At 43.5% G+C, this 25,987-nt stretch overlaps 3 protein-coding genes across 7 annotated transcripts in view; 2 read left to right on the forward strand and 1 right to left on the reverse strand.

The window, feature by feature from the left end:
- Positions 1-25,987, reverse strand: part of LAMTOR1 (late endosomal/lysosomal adaptor, MAPK and MTOR activator 1) — a 282,658-nt gene that overhangs the window by 138,062 nt on the left and 118,609 nt on the right. The window contains exon 1 of one of the 3 annotated variants that reach the window (XM_050756497.1): positions 24,312-24,321. The exons of the other annotated variants lie outside the window; for them this stretch is intronic. The gene's annotated coding sequence lies outside the window, so the exon portion shown is untranslated. Of the gene's footprint in view, positions 1-24,311; positions 24,322-25,987 lie in introns of those variants that run through there. 3 annotated transcript variants of the gene reach the window in all.
- LOC126935126 (heterogeneous nuclear ribonucleoprotein A1-like) lies at positions 15,321-16,647 on the forward strand. The gene has a single exon (XM_050756334.1). It carries the CDS (start codon positions 15,365-15,367, stop codon positions 16,325-16,327), a length of 963 nt encoding a protein of 320 aa, XP_050612291.1. The 5' UTR covers positions 15,321-15,364; the 3' UTR covers positions 16,328-16,647.
- FOLR2 (folate receptor beta) lies at positions 19,903-25,183 on the forward strand. 3 transcript variants are annotated; one of them, XM_050756409.1, is made up of 5 exons: positions 19,903-20,059; positions 21,804-21,977; positions 24,112-24,300; positions 24,418-24,553; positions 24,712-25,183. In XM_050756409.1, the coding sequence occupies exons 1-5, from the start codon at positions 20,033-20,035 to the stop codon at positions 25,002-25,004; spliced, it is 819 nt and encodes a 272-aa protein (XP_050612366.1). In that variant the 5' UTR covers positions 19,903-20,032; the 3' UTR covers positions 25,005-25,183. The 3 variants fall into 3 exon arrangements, with proteins under 3 accessions (XP_050612366.1, XP_050612367.1, XP_050612368.1); XM_050756410.1 differs by having other exon boundaries at positions 19,910-20,059; positions 21,816-21,977; XM_050756411.1 differs by lacking the exon at positions 21,804-21,977 and having other exon boundaries at positions 19,910-20,059.

A 25,987-nucleotide genomic window follows, 5' to 3' on the forward strand; every position in this document is an offset into this window, starting at 1 on the left:
TTTCACCATGTTGGTCAGGCTGGTCTCAAACTCCTGGCCTCAAGCAATCCACCTGACTTGGCCTCCCAAGATGCTGGGATGACAGGCATGAGCCACTATGCCCGACCTATTTCTTTTACTTATTTATTGTGTGTGTGTGTGTGTGTGTGTGTGTGTGTGTGTGTGTTGGTTTTTGTTTTGAGACGGAGTCTCTCTCTTGTCCAGGCTGGAATGCAGTGGCGTGTTCTCGGCTCACTGCAATGTCTGCTTCCCAGCTTCTCCTGCCTTAGCCTCCTGAGTACCTGGGACTACAAGCATTGCGCCACCATGCCCAGCTAATTTTTGTATTTTTAATAGAGACAGGATTTCTCCATGTTGGCCAGGCTGTTCTGGAACTTCTGGGCTCAAGCGATTCACCCACTTCGGTCTCCCAAAGTGCTGGGGTTGCAGCCATGAACCACCAAGCCTGGCCCACTTACTTCTTTTTGGACCAAAAGTATAAGTGATGAATGCAAAAATTGATAAATTGGACTTAAAATTCAAAACTCTTGCTCTTTAAAAGACAGCCTTAAGAAAATTAAAAGGCAAGCAACAGACTGGAGGAAATATTTACAAAACACATCTGATAAAGGATCTGTATTCATAATATACAAAGAACACTTACAACTCAGTAATTATAAGGCAGTTGACCCAATCAAATAATGGGCAAAAGAAATGAACAAACTTCATTAAAGAAGATACACAGGTCGAGTGCGGTAGTTCATGTCTGTAATCCCAGCACGTTGGGAGGCTGAGGCGGCCGGATCACTTAAGGCCAGGAGTTCAAGACCAGCCTGGCTAACATGGCAAAACCTGTCTCTACTAAAAATACAAAAATTAGCCAGGTGCGGTGACGCATGCCTGTAATCTCAGCAGCTCGGGAGGCTGAGACAAAAGAACTGCTTGAAACTGGGAGGTGGAGATTGCAGTGAACTGAGATCGTGCCACTGTACTCCAGCCTGGGTAACAGAGCGAGACTGTCTCCGAAAAAAAAAAAAGAAGATACACAAATTATGAGTAGTTACACGAAAAGATGCTCAACATTATTAATCATTAGAAAAATGCAAATTAAACCCCCAGTGATATACCATTTTATACCTATTAGAATGGCAATAATAATAAGATAGGCAATAACGAATGTTGGCAAGGATGTGAACCCTCACACAGTGCTGGTGGGGGTGTAAAATGGCACAGCCCTTTGGAAAACAGTGTGGCAGTTTCTCAAAAAGTTAAATGTAAAACTACCATACAACCCAAAATTCCACTTCCAAGTATCTACTCAGGAGAAATGAAAATGAACATAACAAAACTTAATTATGAATATTCATAATATTAGGTACCATTATGCGTAATAGCCCCAAGCTGGCAATAACATATATATATATATGATTTTTATTTTTTTGAGACAGAATTTTGGTCTTGTTGCCCAGGCTGGAGTGCAATGGCATGATCTTGGCTCACTGCAACCTCCGCTTCCTGGATTCAAGCAATTCTCCTGCCTCAGCCTCCGAAGTAGCTGGGATTACAGGCACACACCACCACGCCTGGCTAATTTTTGTATTTTTAGTAGAGACAGGGTTTCACCATGTTGACCAGGCTGGTCTCAAACTCCTGACCTCAGGTGATCCACCTGCCTCGCCTCCCAAAGTGCTGGGATTACAGACATGCACCACTGCACCTGGCAATAACCTAAATTTTTAGCAGCTGGTGAGTGGATAGACAAAATGTGGTGAATCCATACAATAAAAGACTGTGCAGCAATGAAACGTGATGACACTTGCTATGTTGTGGATGAGACTCAAAAACATTATGCTAAGAGAAAGAAGCCAGACCTAAGAGGCTTCATGTGGTTGATTTCACTTACATGAAATGTGCAGGAAAGACAAATTTATAGAGACAGAAAGTAGAGTAGTAGCTGCCTGGGGCTGGAAGTGAGAACAGGGATTAATTGTAAATGGGCATGATGGGGGATGAAAATTACTGAGGGGATGATTCTGAGTTTCTGTGGGGTGTGCACATGAGGGAAAGTATTCTAAGGAATTTGGCATGTGGCTCCATAAAAATCTATCATCTGAGACAAACTCCATTCCCAATCTTTAAAAGATTGGTTGGAGGCTGAGTGTGGTAGCTCACGCTTGTAACTTCAGCACTTTGGGAGGCCAAAGAGGGTGGATGGCTTGAGCTTAGGAGTTTGAGACCAGCCTGGGCAACATGGTGAAACTCAGTCTCTAGAAAAAAATACAAAAATTAGCTGGGAGTGATGGCGTGAGCCTGTAGTCCCAGCTACTTGGGAGGTTGAGGTGGGAGGACCTCCTGAGCCCGGGGAGGTTGAGCCTGCAGTGAGTGGTGATTGTACCACTGCACTCCAGCCTGGATTGACAGAGTGGGACCCTGTCCTCCCCACCAAAAAAAAAAAAAAAAAAAAAAAAAAAAAAAAAAAAAAAAATTTGATGGGATTTGGCAGTTAAGGAGCGAGTCTATTCTTGGTGTAGATGTAGATAACACCATTAGAGATGTTTAGTAGGTGGCCCATTGACCAAGGACCTTTTTTAAAAAAGAGTGTTTATTCCAGCTGGCAAAGGTAAGGTTTGCTAAATTGAGTGTTACAGACCAGAGCCAGGGGAAAGAAAAAGGCTATATCATATGACTAGTCCCCCAAAAAATTAAAGAAAAGGGAATATGAAGTACATTACCAAAAATACCAAGACAATAACCACAATCATATCTCTTTCATTAACTTTACTCCTTCATTTTCTATTTACATGTTCTTGGGCTAGCATCTTCCCCCAGAGAAGTCTTCTGCCTGAGGGCTGAAATTTTGCTAGAAATCCCTAGTCTCAGTACTCTGATAGGTTGACTCAACCAAGTGTTAGTTTACAGTGATGATATCAGATACACGGGTTTATTTCCTGTCAGCAAAGTATAGCAGGTATGTTTAAACAAACAAGAGGGGAGAATAGAAACCAGTTGTTGAGCTGGGTGTGGTGGCATGTGCCTGTAGTCTCAGCTACTTGGGAGGTTGAGGTGGGAGGATAGCTTGAACCCAGGGAGGATGAGGCTGCAGTGAGTAGTGATCATACCACTGCACTCCAGCCAAGGACCAAGGACATCAGAGTGAGACCCTGTCTCAAAAAAAAAAAGAGAGAGAGAGAGAGAGAAAGAAAGAAGGAAGGAAGGAAGAAAAAAGAAAGAAAGAAAGAAAGAAAGAAAGAAAGAAAGAAAGAAAGAAAGAAAGAAAGAAAGAAAGAAAGAAAAGAAAGAAAGGAAGGAAGGAAGGAAGGAAGAAAGGGAGGGAGGGAGAGAGAAAGAAAGAAAAAGAAAGAAAGAAAGAGAAAGAAAGAGAAAGAAAGAAAGAAAGAAAAGAAAGAAAGAAAGAAAGAAAGAAAAGAAAGAAAGAAAGAAAGAAAGAAAGAAAGAAAGAAAGAAAGAAAGAAAGAAAGAAAGAAAGAAAGAAAGAAAGAAAGAAAGAAAGAAAGAAAGAAAGAAAGAAAGAAAGAAAGAAAGAAAGAAACCAGTTGTTGAGAGTATCAAACAGCCCGGCCAATCTATTCATTTTCAATATCATAATGAAAGAAGAATATTCACTGGGGTGTACTACATAACAGCACAAACTTACTGGTGAGTGCTAGATTTCATGAGGTCTCAGATGATGGCTACATAGAACCTATTATTAGAACCTGGGGAGGGAGCAAGGGACAGGGAGGGTTAGTCTTCTCAACCGATTTAACTAACTTTTTTCTTAATTTTTAGACAGTCTTGCTCTGACACCCAGGCTGGAGTGCAGTGGCGTGATCTCAGCTCACTGTAATCTCCGCCTCCCAGGTTCAAGCGATTCTCATGCCTCAGCCTCCTGAGTAGCTGGGACCACAGGCATATGCCACCATATCCAGCTAATTTTTTTGTGTTTTTGGTAGAGACGGGATTTCACCATGTTGGCCAGGCTGGTCTCGAACGCCTGGCCTCAAGTGATTCACCTGCCTCGGGCTCTCAAAGTGTTGGGATTACCAGTGTGAGCCACTGTGCCTAGCCTAACTTATGTTTGATAATTCTATGTGTCTTCTCTATTTGGCTGAGCTCTGCAGGTGATATAGATAATGAATGTATTTACAAATCTTGAGGGCCTTATAGTCTATTTTGTAACATGTGTACTACAATTGGTACCAATAATACAAGGTTAAACTATGGAATAAAATCAACATGGGCATAAATTTGACAGTCATCATGTAAGGCCTTGTACATGAATATGAGTCTACTTTTATCCTTCCAGGAAGGTCCACAATCATAGTCACAACGCTTTACTTTGCAAAAAAATAATCTTGACTGGGTGTGGCAGTTCACACCTATACAGCCTGGACAACACAGTGAGATCTCGTCTCTACAAAAAATCAATAATTAGCTGGGCATGGTGGTGCACACCTGTAGTCCCATCTACTTGGGGAGGCTAAGGCAGGAGGATCACTCGAGCCCAGGAGGTCAAGGCTGCAGTGAGCAGTGTTTGTGCTACTATACTCTAGCCTGGGTGACAGTGAGACCCTATCTAAAAAAAAAAAATACCGTCTAGAGGGAATGAGCCCCTTTTTTTGGTCTGACATCTTTCTCTACTTTGTGGACATGATGGACAAGGCAGCTTATAATACTGATAAACTAATTTTTAAAATATGGAGCATGCCAATTATACCTAATTATTTTTAGCATCCCTCCTTGTATCCTTCTTTACTTATGAGTGCTATGCTGTGTGGGAGAGAATTTTTGGTGTAATCCAGTAGCTGTCTGGGAAGTGTGAGATGATTTTGTTGTTAAAAAAAAAAATGCCTTGGCCGGGCGCAGTGGCTCACGCCTGTAATCCCAACACTTTGGGAGTCCAAGGCAGGCAGATCACGAGGTCAGAAGATCAAGACCATCCTGGCTAACACGGTGAAACCCCGTCTCTACTAAAAATACAAAAAATTAGCCAGGTGTGGTAGCAAGTGCCTATAGTCCCAGCTACTCGGGAGGCTGAGGCAGGAGAATGGTATGAACCCGGGAGGTGCAGGTTGCAGTGAGCTGAGATCGCGCCGCTGCACTCCAGCCTGGGCAACAGAGCGAGACTCTGTCTCCAAAAAAAAAAAAAAATGCCCTGATAGTTATATTATTCTGAATTAGGACCTGATCTTGGAGGACAACAGAAAAAGTGTTCTCTGGGAAAGGCCTTCATCTTGGCTGTGTAAGAAAACTATATTTTACAACAACCTTGTCATTAGGAATTCTAACTTCTTTATAGGTGAAGAATCCTCTTGTTTTATGTTATATCATGACCCAAGACTGTGACATGAGTCAGCACAACAGGAAAGTGAAAAAAAAAAAAAGAAAAATAACATGCTTTTTGAGAAGTGAAATTCACATTCAGTTTACGTAAGGACCTAAACTCTGCTGTCAGGGGAAAACATAAAGGAAATAAAAAATAACTTTTGTTTCTTCATGTTAAGAGTAGACTTATACTCAAATATTATACTCAAAGATGATTTTTTACGAGCAGCCAGTATTGTTTAAAGCTTTCTATTTCTTAAAACAGAAGTCATCTGAAGAAGCACTTTTAGAAGGGCAGAATAAGGACGTTTGAAAATTCATTCCTCCATAAAAGCAAGAAAAACACTGGCAAAAATGGTCAAAATCAACTGTTTTCACTGAGTGCAGTGGCTCACGCCTGTAATCCCAGCACTTTGGGAGGCCAAGGCGGGAAGATCACTTGAGGTCAGGAGCGTGAGACCAGCCTGGCCAACATGGTAAAATCCCATCTCTACTAAAAGTACAAAAATTAGCCAGGCATAGTGGCAGATGCCTGTAATCCCAGCTACTTGGGAGGCTGAGGCAGGAGAATTGCTTGAACCCGGGAGGCGTAGGTTGCAGTGAGCCAGGATCACATCGCTGTACTTCACCTGGGCGACAAAGTGAGACTCCGTCTCAAAACAAAAACAAAAACAAAAAAAATCCCACAACTTTTCTAGAACTCTTAAAACTAACCAAAAATTTCAAAAATCTAAAGAATATTTGTGAGTGATGTCACCAACATGGTGGACTAGGAAGCTCCTGACCCTCTACCCATGAACATACCAAATAAATCTCTTTACCTCTGACAGAAAGCCAGAGGGAACTCCTCTGAGAGCCGGCTGAGAGACTCCTACCCATTGAGCAATTAAGGAAACATCCACACCATATGGATAGGAAAAGCTGAGGCACACTCGGGCACAGACCTCACCCCAAGCACTATACCATAAAAGTGGGAAAGAAATCCCAACACCCAGCTTCTCCCTGTGAAGAGATGGCATTAAACCTCACATCTACTGCCCTAACTCTAAATGCTCCATTGTTTGGCTCTTAATTCACCAACTTGGGAAGTGGAGAGAATTAGACCTGAACAAGTCTCTCCAGACAACAGGAAAAAAGCAACTTTTTTTTTTTTTTTTTTTTTTTTTTGAGATAGAGTCTCACTCTGTTGCCCAGAGCTGGAGTGCACTGGCACGATCTCGGCTCACTGCTACCTCTGCCTCCTAGGTTCAAGGGATTCTCCTGCTTCAGCCTCCTGAGTAGCTGGGATTACAGGTGTGGTGAATTACAGGCATGCACCACCATGCCCGGCTAATTTTTGTATCTTTATTAGAGACGGGGTTTCACCATGTTGGTCAGGCTGGTGTCGAACTCCTGACCTCGTGATCTGCCGCCTTGGCCTCCCAAAGTGCTGGGATTAAGGGTGTGAGCTACTGGGCCTGGTCAAAAAGCAAGAGTTTTATATTAGCACTTAAGTATTGCCAAGAGCTTCATTCCCTGTGATCAGTACAGAGAAGGGACTTTAAAATGCAGCTCCTGTTTCTCCCTGGAAGGGACACACTCTTCCAGTAGCTACTTGATGGTGTGGCTTCTAACTAATTTGCACTGGGGAGTTAAAGGTTCAGACAGATATTAACCTGCAGCCAGCCTGAGAAGCAGACTGGCACTTCCCAATCCTTCTCCCCAGCTCACTCCAGCAATACCCCCAAGTATATAAATACCCCCTGGAAGGAGTTTGTCCACACATCAATTGCCCCAACTTTCATAGCTTCAACCCAAGGGACTGCATCCTAAACTTCCTAGCTCTGGGAGGAGCTAGACGACAAGAAAAAAGTGGCAGCTTTATATGGGCATGTAAGTATTTCCAAGGGCTTCATCCCCCAGGGGTGGTGCACAGAAAGGGTTTTTAAAAATGCAGCTCCCCTGTAGTCCCAGCTACTCGGGAGGCTGAGGCAGGAGAATGGCATGAACCCAGGAGGCGGTGGAGCTTGCAGTGAGCGGAGATGGCGCCACTGCACTGCACTCCAGCCTGGGCGACAGAGAGAGACTCCGTCTCAAAAGAAGAAGAAGAAAAAAAAAAAGCAGCTCCCAGCAGGGCATAGGGGTGCATGCCTGTAATCCTAGCGCTTTGGGCCGGGCGCGGTGGCTCACGCCTGTAATCCCAGCGCTTTGGGAGGCCGAGGTGGGCGGATCACAAGGTCAGGAGATCGAGACCACGGTGAAACCCCGTCTCTACTAAAAATACAAAAAATTAGCTGGGCGCGGTTGTGGGCGCCTGTAGTCCCAGCTACTCGGGAGGCTGAGGCAGGAGAATGGCGTGAACCCGGGAGGCGGAGCTTGCAGTGAGCCGAGATCGCGCCACTGCACTCCAGCCTGGGCGACAGAGCTAGACTCCGTCTAAAAAAAAAAAAAAAAAAAAAAAAAAAAATCCTAGCGCTTTGAGAGGCCGAGGCAGGCAGATCACTTGAGCTCAGGAGTTCAAGACCAGCCTGGGCAACATGGTGAAACCCTATCTCTACAAAAAATAAAAAAATTAGCCCAATGTGGTGGCGCATTTCTGTAGTTCCAACTAGTCCAGAGGCCGAGGTGGGAGGATTGCTTGAGCCTGGGAAGCGAAGATTGCAGTGGGCCACTCTACTCCATCTTGGGTGACACAGTGAGACCCAAAAAAAAGAAAGAGAGAGAAAGAGAGAAGGAAAGAAAGGAAGGAAGGAAGCAAGCAAGAAAGGAAGGAAGAGAGAGAGAGAAAGAAAGAAAGAGAAATGCATCCCCCATTAAAAAAAAAAAAAGAAATCCAGGTGTGGTGGCTCATGCCTATAATCCCAGCACTTTAGGAGGCTGAGGCGGGTGGATCACCTGAGGTCAAGAGTTTGAGACTAGCCTGGCCAACATGGTGAAACCTTGTCTCTACTAAAAATATAAAAATTAGCTGGCATAGTGGCAGGTGCCTATACTTCCAGCTACTTGGGAGTCTATGGCAGGAAAATTGCTTAAACCTGGGAGGCAGAGGTTGCAGTGAGCCAAGATCGTGCCACTGCACTCCAGCCTGGGCAACAGAGGGAGAGTCCATCTGAAAAAGAAAAAAAAAAAAAAAAAAAGCCAGGTGCAGTGGCTCATACCTGTAATTCCACCACTTTGGGAGGCTGAGGCAGGAAGTTCACTTGAGGCCTGGAGTTCAAGACCAACCTGGGCAACATAGCAAGACCTCATCTCTCTCTCTATATAAAGCAACTTCCTGTTTCTATTTGGAAGGGGTTTTTGGCATGCATCGAGTGCACAACTTTTCAGTTACCTCCCACAGGTCTCCATCCTAAACCTTTTAAGTCTGTGAGCAGAAGGGACTAGGTATATGTGAGTTTTTTGTTTTTTGTTTTTTTTTTTTTTGAGACAGAGTCTTGCTCTGTCATCCAGGATGGAATACCGTGGAGTACAGTGGTGCGATCTCAGCTCACTGCAACTTTTGCCTCCCAGGTTCAAGTGATTTTCCTACCTTAGCCCCCTGCCCCCAGTAGCTGGGATTACAGGCATGCACCACCATGTCCAGCTATTTTTTTTTTTTTTTTTTTTTTTTTGCATTTTTAGTAGGGACGGGGTTCTACCATGTTGGTCAGGCTGATCTCGAACTCCTGACCTCAAAAGATCCGCCTGCCTTGACCTCCCAAAGTGTTGGCATTACAGTCGTGAGCCACTGCGCCCAGCCATATGTGAGTCTTTCTAGATCACAGAACAAACAGATAGTTTTAAATTGGTGCACAAACAGTTCTAGGGCTATGCTTCTTTGGAACAATTGAGAAAAGGGGAGGGAACATCTAGTTCCCATTTTCTCTCCCAAAGGGGCTTACAGTACACTTCCAGTGGCTACTTGATGACCTAACAGCGAAGAAACTTGCACCAGGGAGATCATGGAGCAAACAAACAATAGCCCTATTACAGCTTTAGCAAGGGAACTTCATGAAACTTTCCTCTGGCTCACTCCTTAAATAAATCCAGGTCTACTCATTCTTCCAGGAAGGAGCTTGGCCATGCACTGAGTGCCACAACTTCTATGGCTCCAACCCTGGGGACTGTCTCCTTAATGACCTAGCTCTTGAAGTTAATGGAACTTTGCATTCCTGGGTGGGCTGAGACCACAGAAAATGAAGAGGTGAACATATAATAGGCACGCTTCCAACAGCTATTTCCCCAAGATCAGAAGGCACAACCTGGATGTTAGCATAGGCATTTGCCACAGATCTTCTCCTCAGCTTAATGCAGAGAGAATGGGAGATAGACACCTGTATTCAGCTTTACCATAAAGATAGAAGTAGCTGAAACACACACACAACACTCCAACATTTCCAGCTACACCTACAGAGTCTGGCTCCTGCCTTCCTGGTCTGAGAATACTGAAATGATATGACATAAACTCCAGGGGGCCACCAAAAACAGAATAGAGGCCTGGACAAACACAAAGACTTGAGAGGTACCTTAAAATCTCTGGTCAGACAGATAGGTGAGAGCCTTCTTCTACACGAGGCCAGTCGGACAAGACTGAGAGAGATAGTGATATGGTCAGGCTTTGTGTCCCCAGCCAAATCTCATCTTGAAGTATAATCCTTATAATTCCCATGAGTCAAGGGAGAGATGAGGTGGAGGTAACTGAATCACGGGGGCAGTTTCCCTCATGCTGTTCTTGTGATTATGAGTGACTTCTCAGGAGATCTGATAGTTTTATAAGGGGCTCCTCCCCCTTTTCTTGGCACTTCTCCTTCCCGCCGCCTTGTGAAGAAGGTGCCTTGCTTCCTCTTCGCCTTCAGCCATGATTGTAAGTTTCCTGAGGCCTACCCAGCCATGCTGAACTTTGAGTCAATTAAACCTCTTTCCTTTATAAGTTACCCAGTCTTGGGAAGTTCTTTATAGCAGTATGAAAACAGACTAACACAGATAGTTATTTTATCTTATGTGCAGAAACCAACACAGAGAGTCAAGGAAAATGAAGAAATAGAGGAATATGTTCTAAATAAAAGAACAAGAAGAATATCCAGAAACTGACCTGAGTGAAGTGGAGATATGTGATTTACCTGATAGAGAATTCAAAATAATGATCATGGAGATGCTTACTGAGGTCAGGGGAGCAATGTAAGAACAAACTGAAAATTTCAATAAAGAGACAGGAAGTATTTAAAAAGTAAATAATAGAGCTGAAGAATACTGTAACTGAAATGAAAAAAATCAATAGAGGGGTTTAATAGTAAACTAGATCAAGTAGGAAAAAAAAAATAGTGAATTTGAAGACAGGTTACTGGAAATTACAAAGTCTGAGACCAAAAAGGAAAAAATAATAAAAAAAGAGTGAGGATAATTTAAGAGACTTATGGACCACCATGAAGCATAACAACATACACATTATCAGTATGTCAAAAGGAGAAAACAAAGAGAAAGGGCTAGAAAACATATTCAAAGAAATAATGGCAGAAAACCCCCCAAACCTGGGGAAAGAAATAGAAATCCAGATCCAGGAAGCCCAAAGGACATCAAATAAGATTAATCCAAAGAGACCCGCATTGAGACACATCATAATCAAACTGTCAAAAGTTAAAGACAAAGAGAGAGTTTTGAAAGCAGCAAGGGAAAAGTGAAATATTACATGCAAGGAAACCCATAAGATTATCAGTGGGTTTTCAGCAGAAACCTTGCAAACCAGAAAGAAGTAGACTAACATATTCAAAATCCTCGTAGGAAAAATAAATTTTAATCAAGTACAATACCAAGTAACCCTGTCTCCCAAAAAGGGAGAATGATAAAGACTTCCTCAGACTAACAAAAGCTGAGAGAATGTATCACCACTAGATCTGTCTTATGAGAAATGCTAAAGGGAGTTATTTAAGTTAAAGAAGGGGATGTTAATTTAGTGGCATGAAAATATATGAAAGTATAAAACTCACTGGTAAAAGTAAGTACGTTGTCAGGCCTGACGTGGTGGCTCACACCTGTAATCCTAGCCAACGCAGGTGGATCACCTGAGATCAGGAGTTTGAGACCAACCTGGCAAACATGGTGAAACCCTGCCTCTACTAAAAACACAAAAATTAGCTGGGCACATGCCTGTAATTCCAGCTATTTGGAGGGCTGAGGTAGGAAAATCACTTGAACCCTGGAGGCAGAGGTTGCAGTGAGCTGAGATCATGAGACTGCACTCCATCCTGGGTGACAGAGCAAGACTCTGTCTCCAAAAAAAAAAAAAAAAAAAAGTATGTTGTCAAATTCAAAATATTTAAATACTATAATGGCAGTAGGTAAATCAACTTTATATCTCTAGATAAAGGTTGAAAGATCCTAGCTACTTGGAAGGCTGAGGCAGGAGAATTGCTTGAACCCAGGAGGTGCAGGTTACAGTGAGCTGAGATCGCACCACGGCACTCAAGCTTGGGCAACAAGAGGGAAACTCTGTCTCAAAGAAAAAAAAGGTTGAAAGAAAATCTAGTTAAAACAAGTAAAGCTACAGCACTTTGTTAAGAATACAAATTATTGGCCGGGCGCGGTGGCTCAAGCCTGTAATCCCAGCACTTTGGGAGGCCGAGACGGGCGGATCACGAGGTCAGGAGATCGAGACCATCCTGGCTAACACGGTGAAACCCCGTCTCTACTAAAAAATACAAAAAACTAGCCGGGCGAAGTGGCAGGCGCCTGTAGTCCCAGCTACTTGGGAGGCTGAGGCAGGAGAATGGCGTGTACCCGGGAGGCGGAGCTTGCAGTGAGCTGAGATCCGGCCACTGCACTCCAGCCTGGGCGACAGAGCATGACTGCGTCTCAAAAAAAAGGAATACAAATCATTTAACTTTAGAGAGCTGAGGCAGGAGGATCACTTGAGCTCAGGAGTTTGAGACCAGCCTGGGCAACATAGTGAGACCTTGTCTCTACTACACAGGTGTAATTTGTACCTGTACCTGTATAGGTAATGTAATGATATTGACAAAGAAATTTAAGACAAGAATTGTTAAGAGACAAAGGAAGTCATTTAAAAGTGATAAAAGGGTCAATCCATCAAGAAGACATAGCAAGTATAAATATAAATGCAACTACCAACAGAGCCCAAAACACATGACACAAAAAATAACAGAATTGAGGAGAGAAATATATTATTCAACAATAACAGTTGGAGATTTCCATATCCCACTACCAGTAGTATTTAGAAAAACTAGGCAGTAGAGAACTTGAACAACACTATAAACCAACTAGACCTATCAGATATCTACAGAACACTCCAACCAAACAGCAGAATACTCTTCTCAAGTACACATGGAACACTATATTTTGAGCCATTAAAAAAGGTATCAATAAATTAAAAATAATTGAAATAGAAGAAAATATCTTCCCTGATCACAATGGAATGACATTAAAAAATAAGAAAAAAACATTTAGGAAATTTACAAGTATGTATAAATTAAATATACTCCTAAATAACCAGTGAGTTAAAGTGTAAATCACAAGGAAAATTAGAAAATGCTTTAAGATGAATGAAATGAAAACACAAAATACCAACACCTATGAGAGGTAACTAAAACAGTGCTTGGAGAGAAATTTAGATTTGTAAATGTCATATAAAAGAAGAATAATCTTAAGTCAATAAGCTAACCTACTACCTTTTAAAAAAAAAACAAAAACAAAAAAACAGAGAAAGGGTTGGGTGCAGTGGCTCATGCCTATAATCTCAACATTTTGGGAGACTGAGGTGGGTGAATCACTTGTGCTCAGGAGTTCAAGACCAGCCTGGGCAGCATGGCGAAGCACCGAAAATACAAAAATTGGCCAGGCGTGGTGGCGTGTACCTGTAGTCCCAGATACTTGGGAGCCTGAGGTAGGAGAATCGCTTGAGCCTGGGAGGTGGAGGTTGCAGTGAGCCAAGATGGCACTGCACTCTAGCCTGGGCGACAGAGTGAGACCCTGTCTCAAAACAAAACAAAACAGAAAAAGATGAGCAAAATAAACTAGGAAAAAGCAGGAAATAATAAAGATTAGAGCAAAAATAAATGGAATAGAGGATAGAAAAACACCAAAAATCAACAAAATCAAGTTAGTTCTTTAAAAAGATCAACAAAACTGATGAGCTTAAGCTAGATTGAGCAAGAAAAAAGGAGAGAAGAATCAAATCAATAAAATCAGGAATGACAAAGGGAAGATCAGTACTGACCTTACAGAAATATAAAGGATTATAAGGGAATAGTATAAAAAATTGTACGCAACATATTAGATAACAATGATAAAATGAACAAATTCCTATAAAGTCACAAACTACCAAAGATAACACAAGAAGTAAAGAATACAAATAGACCTGTGACAAGTAAAGAGGTTGAGTTAGTAATTTTAAAATTTCCCACAAAGAAAATTTCAGACCCAGATGGCCTCAGTGGTAGTTTCTACAAAATGTTACTTATTTTTATTTATTTATTTATTTATTTATTTATTTTATTTTATTTTATTTTATTTTAAAGACAAGGTCTCGCTCTGTCACCCAGGCTGGAGTGCAGTGGCATGATCACAGCTTCCTGCAGCTTCAACCTCTTGGGCTCAAGCAATCCTCTCACCTCAGCTTCCCAAGTAACTGGGATTACACGTGCATACCACCATGCCTGGCTAATTTTTTTTTATTTTTAGTAGAGACAAGGTTTTCCAGGTTGGTCTCGAACTCCTGAGCTCAAGTGATTCTCCCACCTCTGCCTTTCAAAGTGCTGGGATGACAGGCATGAACCACCGCACCTGGCTCAAATGTTTAAAGAACAATTCACACCAATCCTTCACAAACTCTTTCAAAAAATAAAAGGAGGAAATATTCCTCAACTCATTCTGTAAGTTGTATTATATGAGCCAGTATTACCCTATTATAAAATCGGACACAGATATCACAAGAAAAGAAAACACAGATCAATATTCCTTATGAATTAAGATGTAAATCTTCTTAAACAAATACTAGCAAATTGAATCCAGCAACATGTCAAAAGTATATACTATTACCAAGCAGGATTTATTTCAGGAATGGAAGTTGGTTTAGCATCCAAAAATCAATTGATGTTCACCATATTATTAGAATAAAGGACAAAAACCACGTGATCATCTCTATTAGTGAAGAAAATCTTGTTTGACAAAATTCAATATCCTTTAATGATTAAACAAACGCTGAACAAACTAGAAGTAGAAGAGAACTCAACCCAAAACCCAATGAAGAGCATCTCTGAAAAAAACACATAACATCGTATTCAATGGTGAAAGGTTTTCACCCTAAGATCAGGAATAAGAAAGGGATATGTACTCTCACCGTGTCTATTTAACATTGTACTGAAGGTTGTAGCTAGGGCTATTGTTCAAGAAGAAAGAAATAAAAGGTATCCAAATTGGAAAGCAAGAAGTGAAACTATTTTTATTCATAGATGATATGATATTGTACACAGAAAATTCTGAGGAATTCATAAAAACCATATCACTACCACTAAATGAATTCAACAAGTTTCAGGATACCAGATGAAAATACAAAAATTGCCGGGCGCGGTGGCTCAAGCCTGTAATCCCAGCACTTTGGGAGGCCGAGACGGGCGGATCACGAGGTCAGGAGATCGAGACCATCCTGGCTAACACAGTGAAACCCCGTCTCTACTAAAAAATACAAAAAACTAGCCGGGCGAGGTGGCGGGCGCCTGTAGTCCCAGCTACTTGGGAGGCTGAGGCAGGAGAATGGCATGAACCCAGGAGGCAGAGCTTGTAGTGAGCTGAGATCCAGCCACTGCACTCCAGGCTGGGCAAGAGAGCCAGACTCCGCCTCACTCAAAAAAAAAAAAAAAAAGAAAATACAAAAATCAATTGTATTTTTATACACTAGCAGTGAACAATTGTGAAAATGAATTTAAGAATATGATTCCATTCATAATAGTATAAAAAGAATAAAATATGTAGGAATAAGTTTAACAAAAGTAAAAGTTACAAGTAATAGACTTGTAACTATAAAACATTGTTGACTGCCTGTGGACGCCGCCGAAGAAGCATCGTGAAAGTCTCTCTTCTCCCTGCCATCATGTCTAAGTCAGAGTCTCCTAAAGAACCCGAACAGCTGAGGAAGCTCTTCATTCGAGGGATGAGCTTTGAAACAACTGATAAGAGCCTGAGGAGCCATTTTGAGCAATGGGGAACACTCACGGACTGTGTGGTAATGAGAGATCCAAACACCAAGCGTTCCAGGGGCTTTGGGTTTGTCACATATACCACTGTGGAGGAGGTGGATGCAGCTATAAATGCAAGGCCACACAAGGTGGACGGAAGAGTTGTGGAACCAAAGAGAGCTGTCTCAAGAGAAGATTCTCAAAGACCAGGTGCCCACTTCACTGTGAAAAAGACATTTGTTGGCAGCATTAAAGAAGACACGGAAGAACATCACCTAAGAGATTATTTTGACCAGTATGGGAAAATTGAAGTGATTGAAATCATGACTGACCGAGGCAGTGGCAAGAAAAGGGGCTTTGCCTTTGTAACCTTTGACGACCATGACTCCGTGGATAAGACTGTCATTCAGAAATACCATACTGTGAATGGCCACAACTGTGAAGTTAGGAAAGCCCTGTCAAAGCAAGAGATGGCTAGTGCTTCATCCAGCCAAAGAGGTCGAAGTGGTTCTGGAAACTTTGGTGGCGGTCGTGGAGGTGGTTTCGGTGGGAATGACAACTTCAGTCGTGGAGGAAACTTCAGTGGTCGTGGTGGCTTTGGTGGCAGCCATGGTGGTGGTGGATATGGTGGCAGTGGGGATGGCTATAATGGATTTGGTAATGATGGAAGCAATTTTGGAGGTGGTGGAAGCTACAATGATTTTGGCAATTGCAACAGTCAGTCTTCAAATTTTGGACCCATGAAGGGAGGAAATTTTGGAGGCAGAAGCTCTGGCCCCTATGGCGGTGGAGGCCAATACTTTGCAAAACCACAAAACCAAGTTGGCTATGGCGGTTCCAGCAGCAGCAGTAGCTATGGCAGTGGCAGAAGATTTTAATTAGGAAACAAAGCTTAGCAGGAGAGGAGAGCCAGAGAAGTGACAGGGAAGCTACAGGTTACAACAGATTTGTGAACTCAGCCAAGCACAGTGGTGGCAGGGCCTAGCTGCTACAAAGAAGACATGTTTTAGACAAACACTCATGTGTATGGGCAAAAAACTTGAGGACTGTATTTGTGACTAATTGTATAACAGGTTATTTTAGTTTCTGTTCTGTGGAAAGTGTAAAGCATTCCAACAAAGGATTTTAATGTAGATTTTTGTTTTTTGCACCCATGCTGTTGATTGCTAAATGTAATAGTCTGATCGTGACACTGAATAAATGTCTTTAAAAAAAAAATTGTTGAAAGACATTAAAAACCTAAATAAATAGAAACAAATATCGTATTCATCAGTCAGAATACCTAATATTGTTAACATGGCAATACTCCCCCAAACTGATCTACAGATTCAACTCAAGACCTGTCAAAAATCCCAGCTGTCTTTTTTGTAGAAATTGACAACCTGGGCCGGGCGCGGTGGCTCAAGCCTGTAATCCCAGCACTTTGGGAGGCCGAGACGGGCGGATCACGAGGCCAGGAGATGGAGACCATCCTGGCTAACACGGTGAAACCCTGTCTCTACTAAAAAATACAAAAAAACTAGCCAGGCGAGGTGGTGGGTACCTGTAGTCCCAGCCACTCGAGAGGCTGAAGCAGGAGAATGATGGGAATGCAGGAGGCGGAGCTTGCAGTGAGCTGAGATCTCGCCACTGCACTCCAACCTGGGCGACAGAGTGAGAGGCCGTCTCAAAAACAAACAAAAAAAATAAATTGACAACCTGATTCTAAAATTCATATGGACATGAAAGAGATCCAAAATAGCCAAAGCAATCTTGAAACAGAAAAAAATTGAAGAAATAACACTTTTCACTTTCACAACTTGCTACAAATCTACAATAATCAAGACAGCATGGTAGTGGCATAAGGAGAGACATACATCAGTGGAATCGAACTGAGAGTCCAGGTTTTTGACAAGGGTATTAAAACATGGGGAAAAGAATAGTCTTCAACAAATGGTGCTGGGACACAACTGGATATTCATATGCAAAAAAAAAAAAAAAAGTTGGACCTTTATCTTACAGCTTTACACAGGTGTAATACATTTGTATAAACACATTTTTATACAATATTAAAAGCAACTCAAAATAGATCCATGACTTAAATAAACATAAAAGCAAAAATGATGAAAGCCTTTGAAGAAAACCTAGGCAAAGAGTTTCACGACATTGAATTAGACAATGAGTTATTGAATATGACACCAATAGCACAGGAAACAAAAATAAAAATAGGTAACTGGACTACATCAAAATTAAAAACTTCTGTCCATCAAAGGATAATCAACAGGCAACATACAGAATGGGAGAAAATATTTGCAAATCATATACCTAATAAAGGGTGAATCCAGAATACATAAAAGAGTACTACAACTCAACAAAAAGAAAACCCACTTTTAAAAATAGGCAAAGGACTTGAATAGACATTTCTCCAAAGAAAATATACAAATGGCTAACAAGCATGGGAAAAGATGCTCAATATCAGTAATCATTAGAGAAATGTAAATCAAAGTCATAATGAGATATCACCTCACACTCAATATAATGGCTACTATAAACCCAAAACTCCCAAAACAGAAAATAAGTGTTGGTGAGGATGTGGAGAAATTGGAACTTTGTGCACTGCTGATGGAAATGTAAAATGGTGTGGCCACTATGGAAAACAGTGAGGCAGCTGTTCAAAAGTTAAATATAGAATTACTATATAATCCAGCAATTTCACTTCTGAATATGTACCAAAAAGAATTGAAAGAAAGGTCTTAAAGACATATTTAGATGCCCATTTTCATAGCAGTATTCTTCATGATAGCCAAGAAGTGGAAGCAACCCAAAGGTCCATTGATAGATGAATAAATAAAGAAAATGTGGTACATACATATAATGAAATATTACCCAGCCTTAAAAAGGAATTAAATTCTGATACGCCTCACAATATGGACAAATCTTAGGGACATTATGCTTAGAGAAATAAGCCGGTCACAAAAAGACAAATATTGGGTGATTCCACTTAGACAAGGAACTTACTTATAGTACAGTAGTCCACATCACAGAGACAGAAAGTAGAATGGTGGTTGGCAGGGGCTGGGGAAAGGGAAAATGGGGAATTGTTTAATGAATATAGAGTCTCAGTTTTGCAGGATGAAAAAGTTTCCAAGATTGATTGCAAACAGTATGAATATATTTAACATTGCTGAACTGTACCGTTAGAAATGGTTAAGATGGCACATTGTATGCCATGTGTGTTTTTACCACAGTTTTAAAAAGGCCATCGAAAATTGCTTAATTATGTTTTCAGAAATGCCAGATGGTAATATATTGCTGTTTAACAGATTTGAGACAATTTTAATTCTTCTGTAACCCTTGACTTCTATACCTCAACTTCTTCTTTTTTTTTTTTTTTTTAATTTGAGATGAAGTCTCACTCTGTCACCCAGGCCGCAGTGCAGTGGTATGATCTCAGCTCACTGCAACCTCTGCCTCCAGGGTTCAAACAATTCTTGTGCCTCAGCCTCCCAAGTAGCTGGGATTACAGGCACACGCACAGCACCATGCCCCACTAATTTTTGTATTTTTAGTAGAGACAGGGTTTTACCATGTTGGCCAGGGTGGTCTTGAACTTCTGACCTCAAGCGATCTGCCCGCCTCAGCCCCCCAAAGTGCTGGGATTACTGACGTGAGCCACTGTGCCCGGCCTATACCTCAGCTTCTACCTATGTCCACCTAGCTGCCCATAAATTAACCCGATAGCTGTCACTTAAGCCTATTCAGTATGTGCCAGGTTTTTCCCTATACAATTCTGAACAATTTTTTAGTGAGCAAACTGAAGCACAGTAAGGTCCAGTGACTTTTCCCAAGGTTGTGCAAGAGATGGAGCTCTCACTGGGTCCCATTGGCCTGACCCTAAAGCCTGGGTTCGTCTCCACCAGACCTTATCTCCATCGAGCTGGCCTTATCCTAAGAACCACTTGGAGTACCTACAAAATCCAGATGCCCCCTGGTGATGAGCAATTCTCTAGATTTTTTTTTTTTTTTTTTTTTTTTGAGACGGAGTCTCACGCTGTTGCCCAGGCTGGAGTGCAGTGGCGCGATCTCGGCTCACTGCAAGCTCCGCCTCCCGGGTTCCCGCCATTCTCCTGCCTCAGCCTCCTGAGTAGCTGGGACTACAGGCGCCCGCCACCGCGCCCGGCTAATTTTTTTTTGTATTTTTAGTAGAGACGGGGTTTCACTGTGGTCTCGATCTCCTGACCTTGTGATCCGCCCGCCTCGGCCTCCCAAAGTGCTGGGATTACAGGCTTGAGCCACCGCGCCCGGCCGCAATTCTCTAGATTTTGATGAAAGTTGAATGTGTGAATGCTGGAATGAGTAAATTAACAAGTAAGGAGATGAATGCAAAGAAGAATGACTAAATGGACAGACTTAGGGAGCCTAGAAGGGGGTGGGGCCTGGAAGGGAAGGAAGAGAGGAAGGAGAATAGCTAAGTCGGGAGATTTCACTCTGTGCTTACCAGAGTGCATTGTCTACCCTGTACTGAAGACAGAAGCTGTGGGGACAGCCTAGGGGCCTGGATCTATTACCCACTTAGAGAGAGGCCAACTCAGACACAGCCGTGTATGCTCCCAGCAGCAATGGAGGTTCAGGTAAGATGCCCAAAGGAGGGAAGGTTGACAAGGGCAGTGGAGAGACTTGGAGGGTTTGTGCAGAGGGGAGGAATACACCTTTCTTTCTGTATTGTATTGTATTGTATTGTATTGTATTGTATTGTATTGTATTGTATTGTATTGTATTGTATTGTATTGCATTGCATTGTATTGTATTGTATTGTATTGTATTGTATTGTATTGTATTGTATTGTATTGTATTGTATTGTATTTTTTGAGGTGGAGTCTCACTCTGTCACCCAGGCTGGCATGCAGTGGTGCAATCTTGGCTCACTGCAACCTCTGCCTTCCAGGTTCAAGAGACTCTCCTGCCTAAGCCTCCCGAGTAGTGGGGTTTACAGGCACCTGCCACCATGCCTGGCTAATTTTTGTATTTTTAGTAGAGACGGGGTTTCGTCATGTTAGTCAGGCTGGTCTCGAACTCTTGACCTCGTGATCTGCCCGCCTCGGCCTCCCAAAGTGTTGGGATTACAGGCATGAGCCACCATGCCTGGCCACATCTTTCTTTAGTAAGATCATGCTGGCTCCTGTGGGGAAGGCAACTTGAAGGGGAAGAAATTGGAAGAGGGAAGACTTGACACTAAATGTAGAGCCATGGGCAGTAAGTTTTTGGAGGGACCTTTACCATAGAGGGAGAGGAAGCAGTCTCCATTACCCACTCTGTAGTGACGGAGCCCAAAGGAACAGCTCTGTAATGGCTGGAGGTGGGGACAAGGGCAGCAATGAACAGAGGAGGTGAGGGCTGCTCCTGTTGTTGAGTGCCTTCCGGGATACCAAGTGCTGGTCGGGCTGCTCCAGCACGGGAAACTTTCATGTTGTCTCTCAGATCTAAGGGGCTCTCTGCATTTTTAAAAAATTTATTTTTAATTTTTTAAACTTCTATCGTTTCACAGGTGATTTTGGTTACATAGATAAGTTCTTTAGTGGTGATTTCTGAGATTTTAGTGCACCCACCACCGGAGCAGCGTACACTGTACTCAATATGTAGTCTTTTCCTCACCCCCTCCTCACCTTGCCCCACCCCCAGTCTATATCATTCTCATCTGCATTTGTGTTTTGAGAGGTAAAGTGAGGTCTGCTGCATTAGCCCAGAGACAGCTGAGGAGGCTGGAAAGGAAAATGGCTTTCAGAGAAAAGGGAAGGAAAAAATCTGAGGAAGCAAAACTACTTAAAAACACTGCTCTTTCCATTTCTGCATCATTTAACCAAACACTATCCTGTGGGTTCTGTCACTTGATCCTCATGCTGATCTGAGAACTCGGCAGAGCTGGGTCACTGCCTTCCCCAGGGCTAACCTGGTTTCTAAGCTGGCACAAGACCCCAGGTGATCCAGCATCTAACCACAGAGCCCTTGCTGGACAGACATTATGTGTCCCTGGCTCTGTTCAGGGAAGCAGGGCATAGGCCTGAAGAATTTAATTACTTGTCATAGATAAAGCCTAGAGAAAAGATGAGGGCACAAAGTATCTCCTCCAAATTGGGAAGACTTCCCCAGGGTTCAACTCACTAATGCCAGTTCTCCTGAGCCCTTAAAGCCTGGGGGCGAGGGAGCCCTCCTGGTCAACCCTCTCTACCCTAGCCTCAGGGAGCTTCAGGGCCCCAGCATTGAAGGAACAGGGTCTGACCTCATTTGCCACTGTAGGGATGGGGAGACTGAGGCAGGAAGTGAATGGGCTCCCAGCCTGGAGCCCTTTCCCCTCAGGATTTGGTTTCCCTACCCTAGCTCCCCCTGCAGGGACAGAGAGACATGGCCTGGAAATGGATGCCACTTCTGCTGCTTCTGGTCTGGGTAGCCACCATGTGCAGTGCCCAGGACAGGAGTGATCTCCTCAATGTCTGTATGGATGCCAAGCACCACAAGACAAAGCCAGGTCCTGAGGACAAGCTGCATGACCAAGTATGGCTGGAGTGTGCCTCTATTAAGGAGGGGGATGGTTCTAACAGGGAGGAGAAAGTCAGGATGGTGGGAGAGGGATTGAGGGGTCAGATACCTCTACACCCTGAATTTTTGCTGTGGGAGAAGATGAAGGTGGAGTAGGAAGAGTAGAGAGGTGATTTTAGGGGGGCCCTCCCCAGAGGTGGATACCATGTTGGCAATGATATTGAGTCGTCATTCGATGGGCACCTGCCAATTGTCATGTGTTTTTTGTATAAAATTTCATATTCCCAGGGGTTCTTTGATGTAGGTAGATGATATTCTCCACATTACACAAGTAAGTGAAAATGAGGCTCACAAAAGCACATAGGCCCACAAAGGAGCTGGACAGGAATGGCCCCTGTGGAGGGGTAGGAATATGACTGGGTTAGGCTCCTCTTTTGGTGGGTGACAGACTAGGGAAGCTCTGGCTTTTCCCACCCTCACTAAGTGCCAGTTCCATGGAGTGCCAAGGGAGAAGAGGAGGAGGCCCTTCTGGCTGTAATTTGAGGCACAGGGGCTAGACATTCACACAGTCTATATACATGTATGCCAGTGGATTGCAACCCTATTAGATTCAATGTCTCCCTTTTATTACAGATTTTTTTTTAGATTATTTTTTCTATCCTGCAATGAAATTCAAAGAACCTATTTATATGCATAATTTTTGCAAATATCAACATAATGCTCTGTAATATAAAGGAGAAACACACAGAAAGTAACTTGTAATAAAATAATACGTATTTCAATATGTCAGTTCTCTGGTATGACTACATTAGAAGGCATTAGGAAATAGCACATGCTTGCTTTTGTCATAAAATCATTATGAATGGGGAGCTACAAATGAAGATTGATACAGGTATATTCTATTGGTGACTTAAACATTCTAAGATACTATAATATAAGCAATGTTGCTGTTGATGTCATACTTTTCTAAAATAGTGAATAATTCTAGTAGAACAAAACACATAGTACAACCTTCTATTTCATGGTATTTGCAGTCCTGGAAAACCCAGTCTAGATTATAATCTTGTGAGAATATGATGTGCCCCTATGTAAGATAGAGATAGATTTAAAAAGTAGGGCTTTTGCTTACTTTTTTTTTTTTTTTTTTTTTTTTTTTTTGAGAAGGAGTTTCACTCTGTCACCCAGGCTGGAGTGCAATGGTGTGATCTTAGCTCACTGCAACCTCTGCCTCCAGGGTTCTAGTGATTCTCCTGCCTCAGCCTCCCAAGTAGCTGGGACTACAGGCACCCGCCACCATGCCTGGCTAATTTTTTTGTATTTTTACCAGAGATGAAGTTTCACCATGTTGGCCAGGTTGGTCTCAAACTCCTGACCTTAGGAACCTGCCTCGGCCTCCCAAAGTGCTGGGATTACAGCCACGAGCCACCACGCCCAGCCTGGCTTTTGCTTACTTTTTCCAGCAAATATTTTCATGGGCCTACTATGTGTCTGGCACTGGCCTAGCCACTGGGGACACAGATCTTACTACATGCCAAGAAGAATAAATGTATTCAAACTCCATTACTGCATGGCTCACTCCCTCTCTTCCTTTGCTCAAAATGTCACCTATCAATGAGGCGTTTCCTAACCTATTTAAAATTTCAGCAATTCCACATTACCATTTCCTGCTCTAACTTTTCCCATATCATTTATCATATCCTGACATACTATATATACATATATATATTTAGTTTCTTACTGTCTGTCTCCTCTGACCAGAATGAAAATTCCATGAACACATATTTCTGTCTGATTTGTTCTCTTCTGTATTTCCAGCATCTATAAGCATGACTGGCATAAAGTAGGTGCTCAATAATTTTTAAATGAGTATGTGAAAACTTTTTATGAAGTGTTAAACGTGCCTCATAAATGATAGCTATTACTTTCAAGACAGGGTTTCCCTGGGCTCCCACAGTCCCCTGATCACACGGTTGTAATTGTGTTTCCTCCAAGAAAGGGGTTCCTGGAGGCCTAGGACAGAGGGTCCATCACAGTCAGTGTTCCCAGGGCAACCTGCTTAGGGCAGAGGAGTAAGAACCAAATGGGAGAGAGACAGGAGGTGGCAGGAGGAGGAGGGTATGGCACTTAGTCCTGTGTCTTCCCCACCCAGTGCAGTCCCTGGAAGAAGAATGCCTGCTGCACGGCCAACACCAGCCAGGAGCTGCACAAGGACACCTCTCGCCTCTACAACTTTAACTGGGACCACTGTGGTAAGATGGAGCCCGCCTGCAAGCGCCACTTTATCCAGGACACCTGTCTCTATGAGTGCTCACCCAACCTGGGGCCCTGGATCCGGCAGGTAGCATGTCTCCCCCCAACCCACCCCAGCAGACTGCCATCCCCCTCCATCACTTCAAGGTGATGGCTGCCAGCAGCCCTGGCTGAGTGGAGCCCTGCCTCCCCACTTCCCAACCAGGTGAATCAGAGCTGGCGCAAAGAACGCTTCCTGGATGTGCCCTTATGCAAAGAGGACTGTCAGCGCTGGTGGGAGGATTGTCACACCTCCCACACCTGCAAGAGTAACTGGCACAGAGGATGGGACTGGACCTCAGGTGAGGGCGATTGAGGTGGGGTTAGGAAAAAGGAGATTGAGGTGGGGTTTGGAAGATCCTCCAGGATTTGGGGTGGGGTGAAGATTTCTGGGGGTGGCAAGAAGTGAGCTTTGGGCCCAGGGGCTGAATGTCGGTGTCCACCATGTCTCTCCCTGAAGGAGTTAACAAGTGCCCAGCTGGGGCCCTCTGCCTCACCTTTGAGTCCTACTTCCCCACTCCAGTCGCCCTTTGTGAGGGCCTCTGGAGTCACTCATACAAGGTCAGCAACTACAGCCGAGGGAGCGGCCGCTGCATCCAGATGTGGTTTGACTCAGCCCAGGGCAACCCCAATGAGGAAGTGGCGAGGTTCTATGCTGCAGTCATGCATGTAAATGCTGGCGAGATGCTTCATGGGATTGGGGGTCTCCTGCTCAGCCTGGCCCTGATGCTGCAATTCTGGCTCCTTGGCTGAGTTCAGTTCTCCCAGACTACCTGCCCTCAGCTTGGATAACCAGGCTGGGCTCAGCTCAGCTCCCACAAAAGACAGCGTCCTAAGCATGCTTCTATAAGTCACCTAACCCTCTGTCACCCGGTCAGTCACTGCTCCATGGTGGGGCCAACAGTCATTTCTAATAAACAGACTGACACATCCATGTCTGTGGAATTATTTTGGTTGTGAGTTTGTGGGGGGGCGGGTGGGAGACAGATTCTATGGCTTCTGGATTCCTTCAAATTAGAGCAACTAGACTTGTGTTTGAATCCCAGCTCTGCTACTTACTTTGTGAAAATGAAACACTTTGCTTCACTGCTCTAAACCTCTGTTTCCTCCCAGATATAAAGAGGATAATAGTCCTGCCCTCAGGCTTGTGAAATATAGAGGAGCTGTTGCCTAGAAAGCCCATGAGCCCGGTGTCTGCACATTAATAGTCTTCAGGGATCCTGTTGCTCCTGTTGCCCCAAGTGGGAGCCAGGTCCTGAGCTGTTTTGTCTTGGTCTCCGAACAGCCTCCTGGTCCTCCAGCCCTTTTCTGCCTGGCTCTGTGCTCGGCTCTAACAGAAAAGCTGGGAATGGGAGTCCAGGAAAGGCTCCGGATTGCCAGTGGGATGAAAAAAATGTGATGCACATTGAAGGAGCAGAGTTGGGGCTTGGAACTCTCAGAGGAAGAACAGAGCCAATTGGAGAGGGCAGTCTAGGGGGTTCCTGGAGTGGAATATTCAACAGCCTGGAACTGGTCCAGCGCTTTGGTGTCCTTGAGGTGTGGCTGGAAGAGTTAGACACCTTTAAGGGCTTCCCGGGGTCAGGAGCCTCTGGCACCTTTGTCTCCTCCTAGGATTGGTAGATATGCCTATCTTGAGGGGGTTGCTATGTCTTCGCAAGGCCCTCGGGGGCTGGGCCTGAGTTATCTCTGGGTCTCCCAACACCCCTTTCCCTTTGGCTAAGTCTTTGTTTGCACAC

This window comes from Macaca thibetana, chromosome 14, assembly GCF_024542745.1.
Source record: "Macaca thibetana thibetana isolate TM-01 chromosome 14, ASM2454274v1, whole genome shotgun sequence".
In the NCBI taxonomy this organism is placed as follows: domain Eukaryota; kingdom Metazoa; phylum Chordata; class Mammalia; order Primates; family Cercopithecidae; genus Macaca; species Macaca thibetana.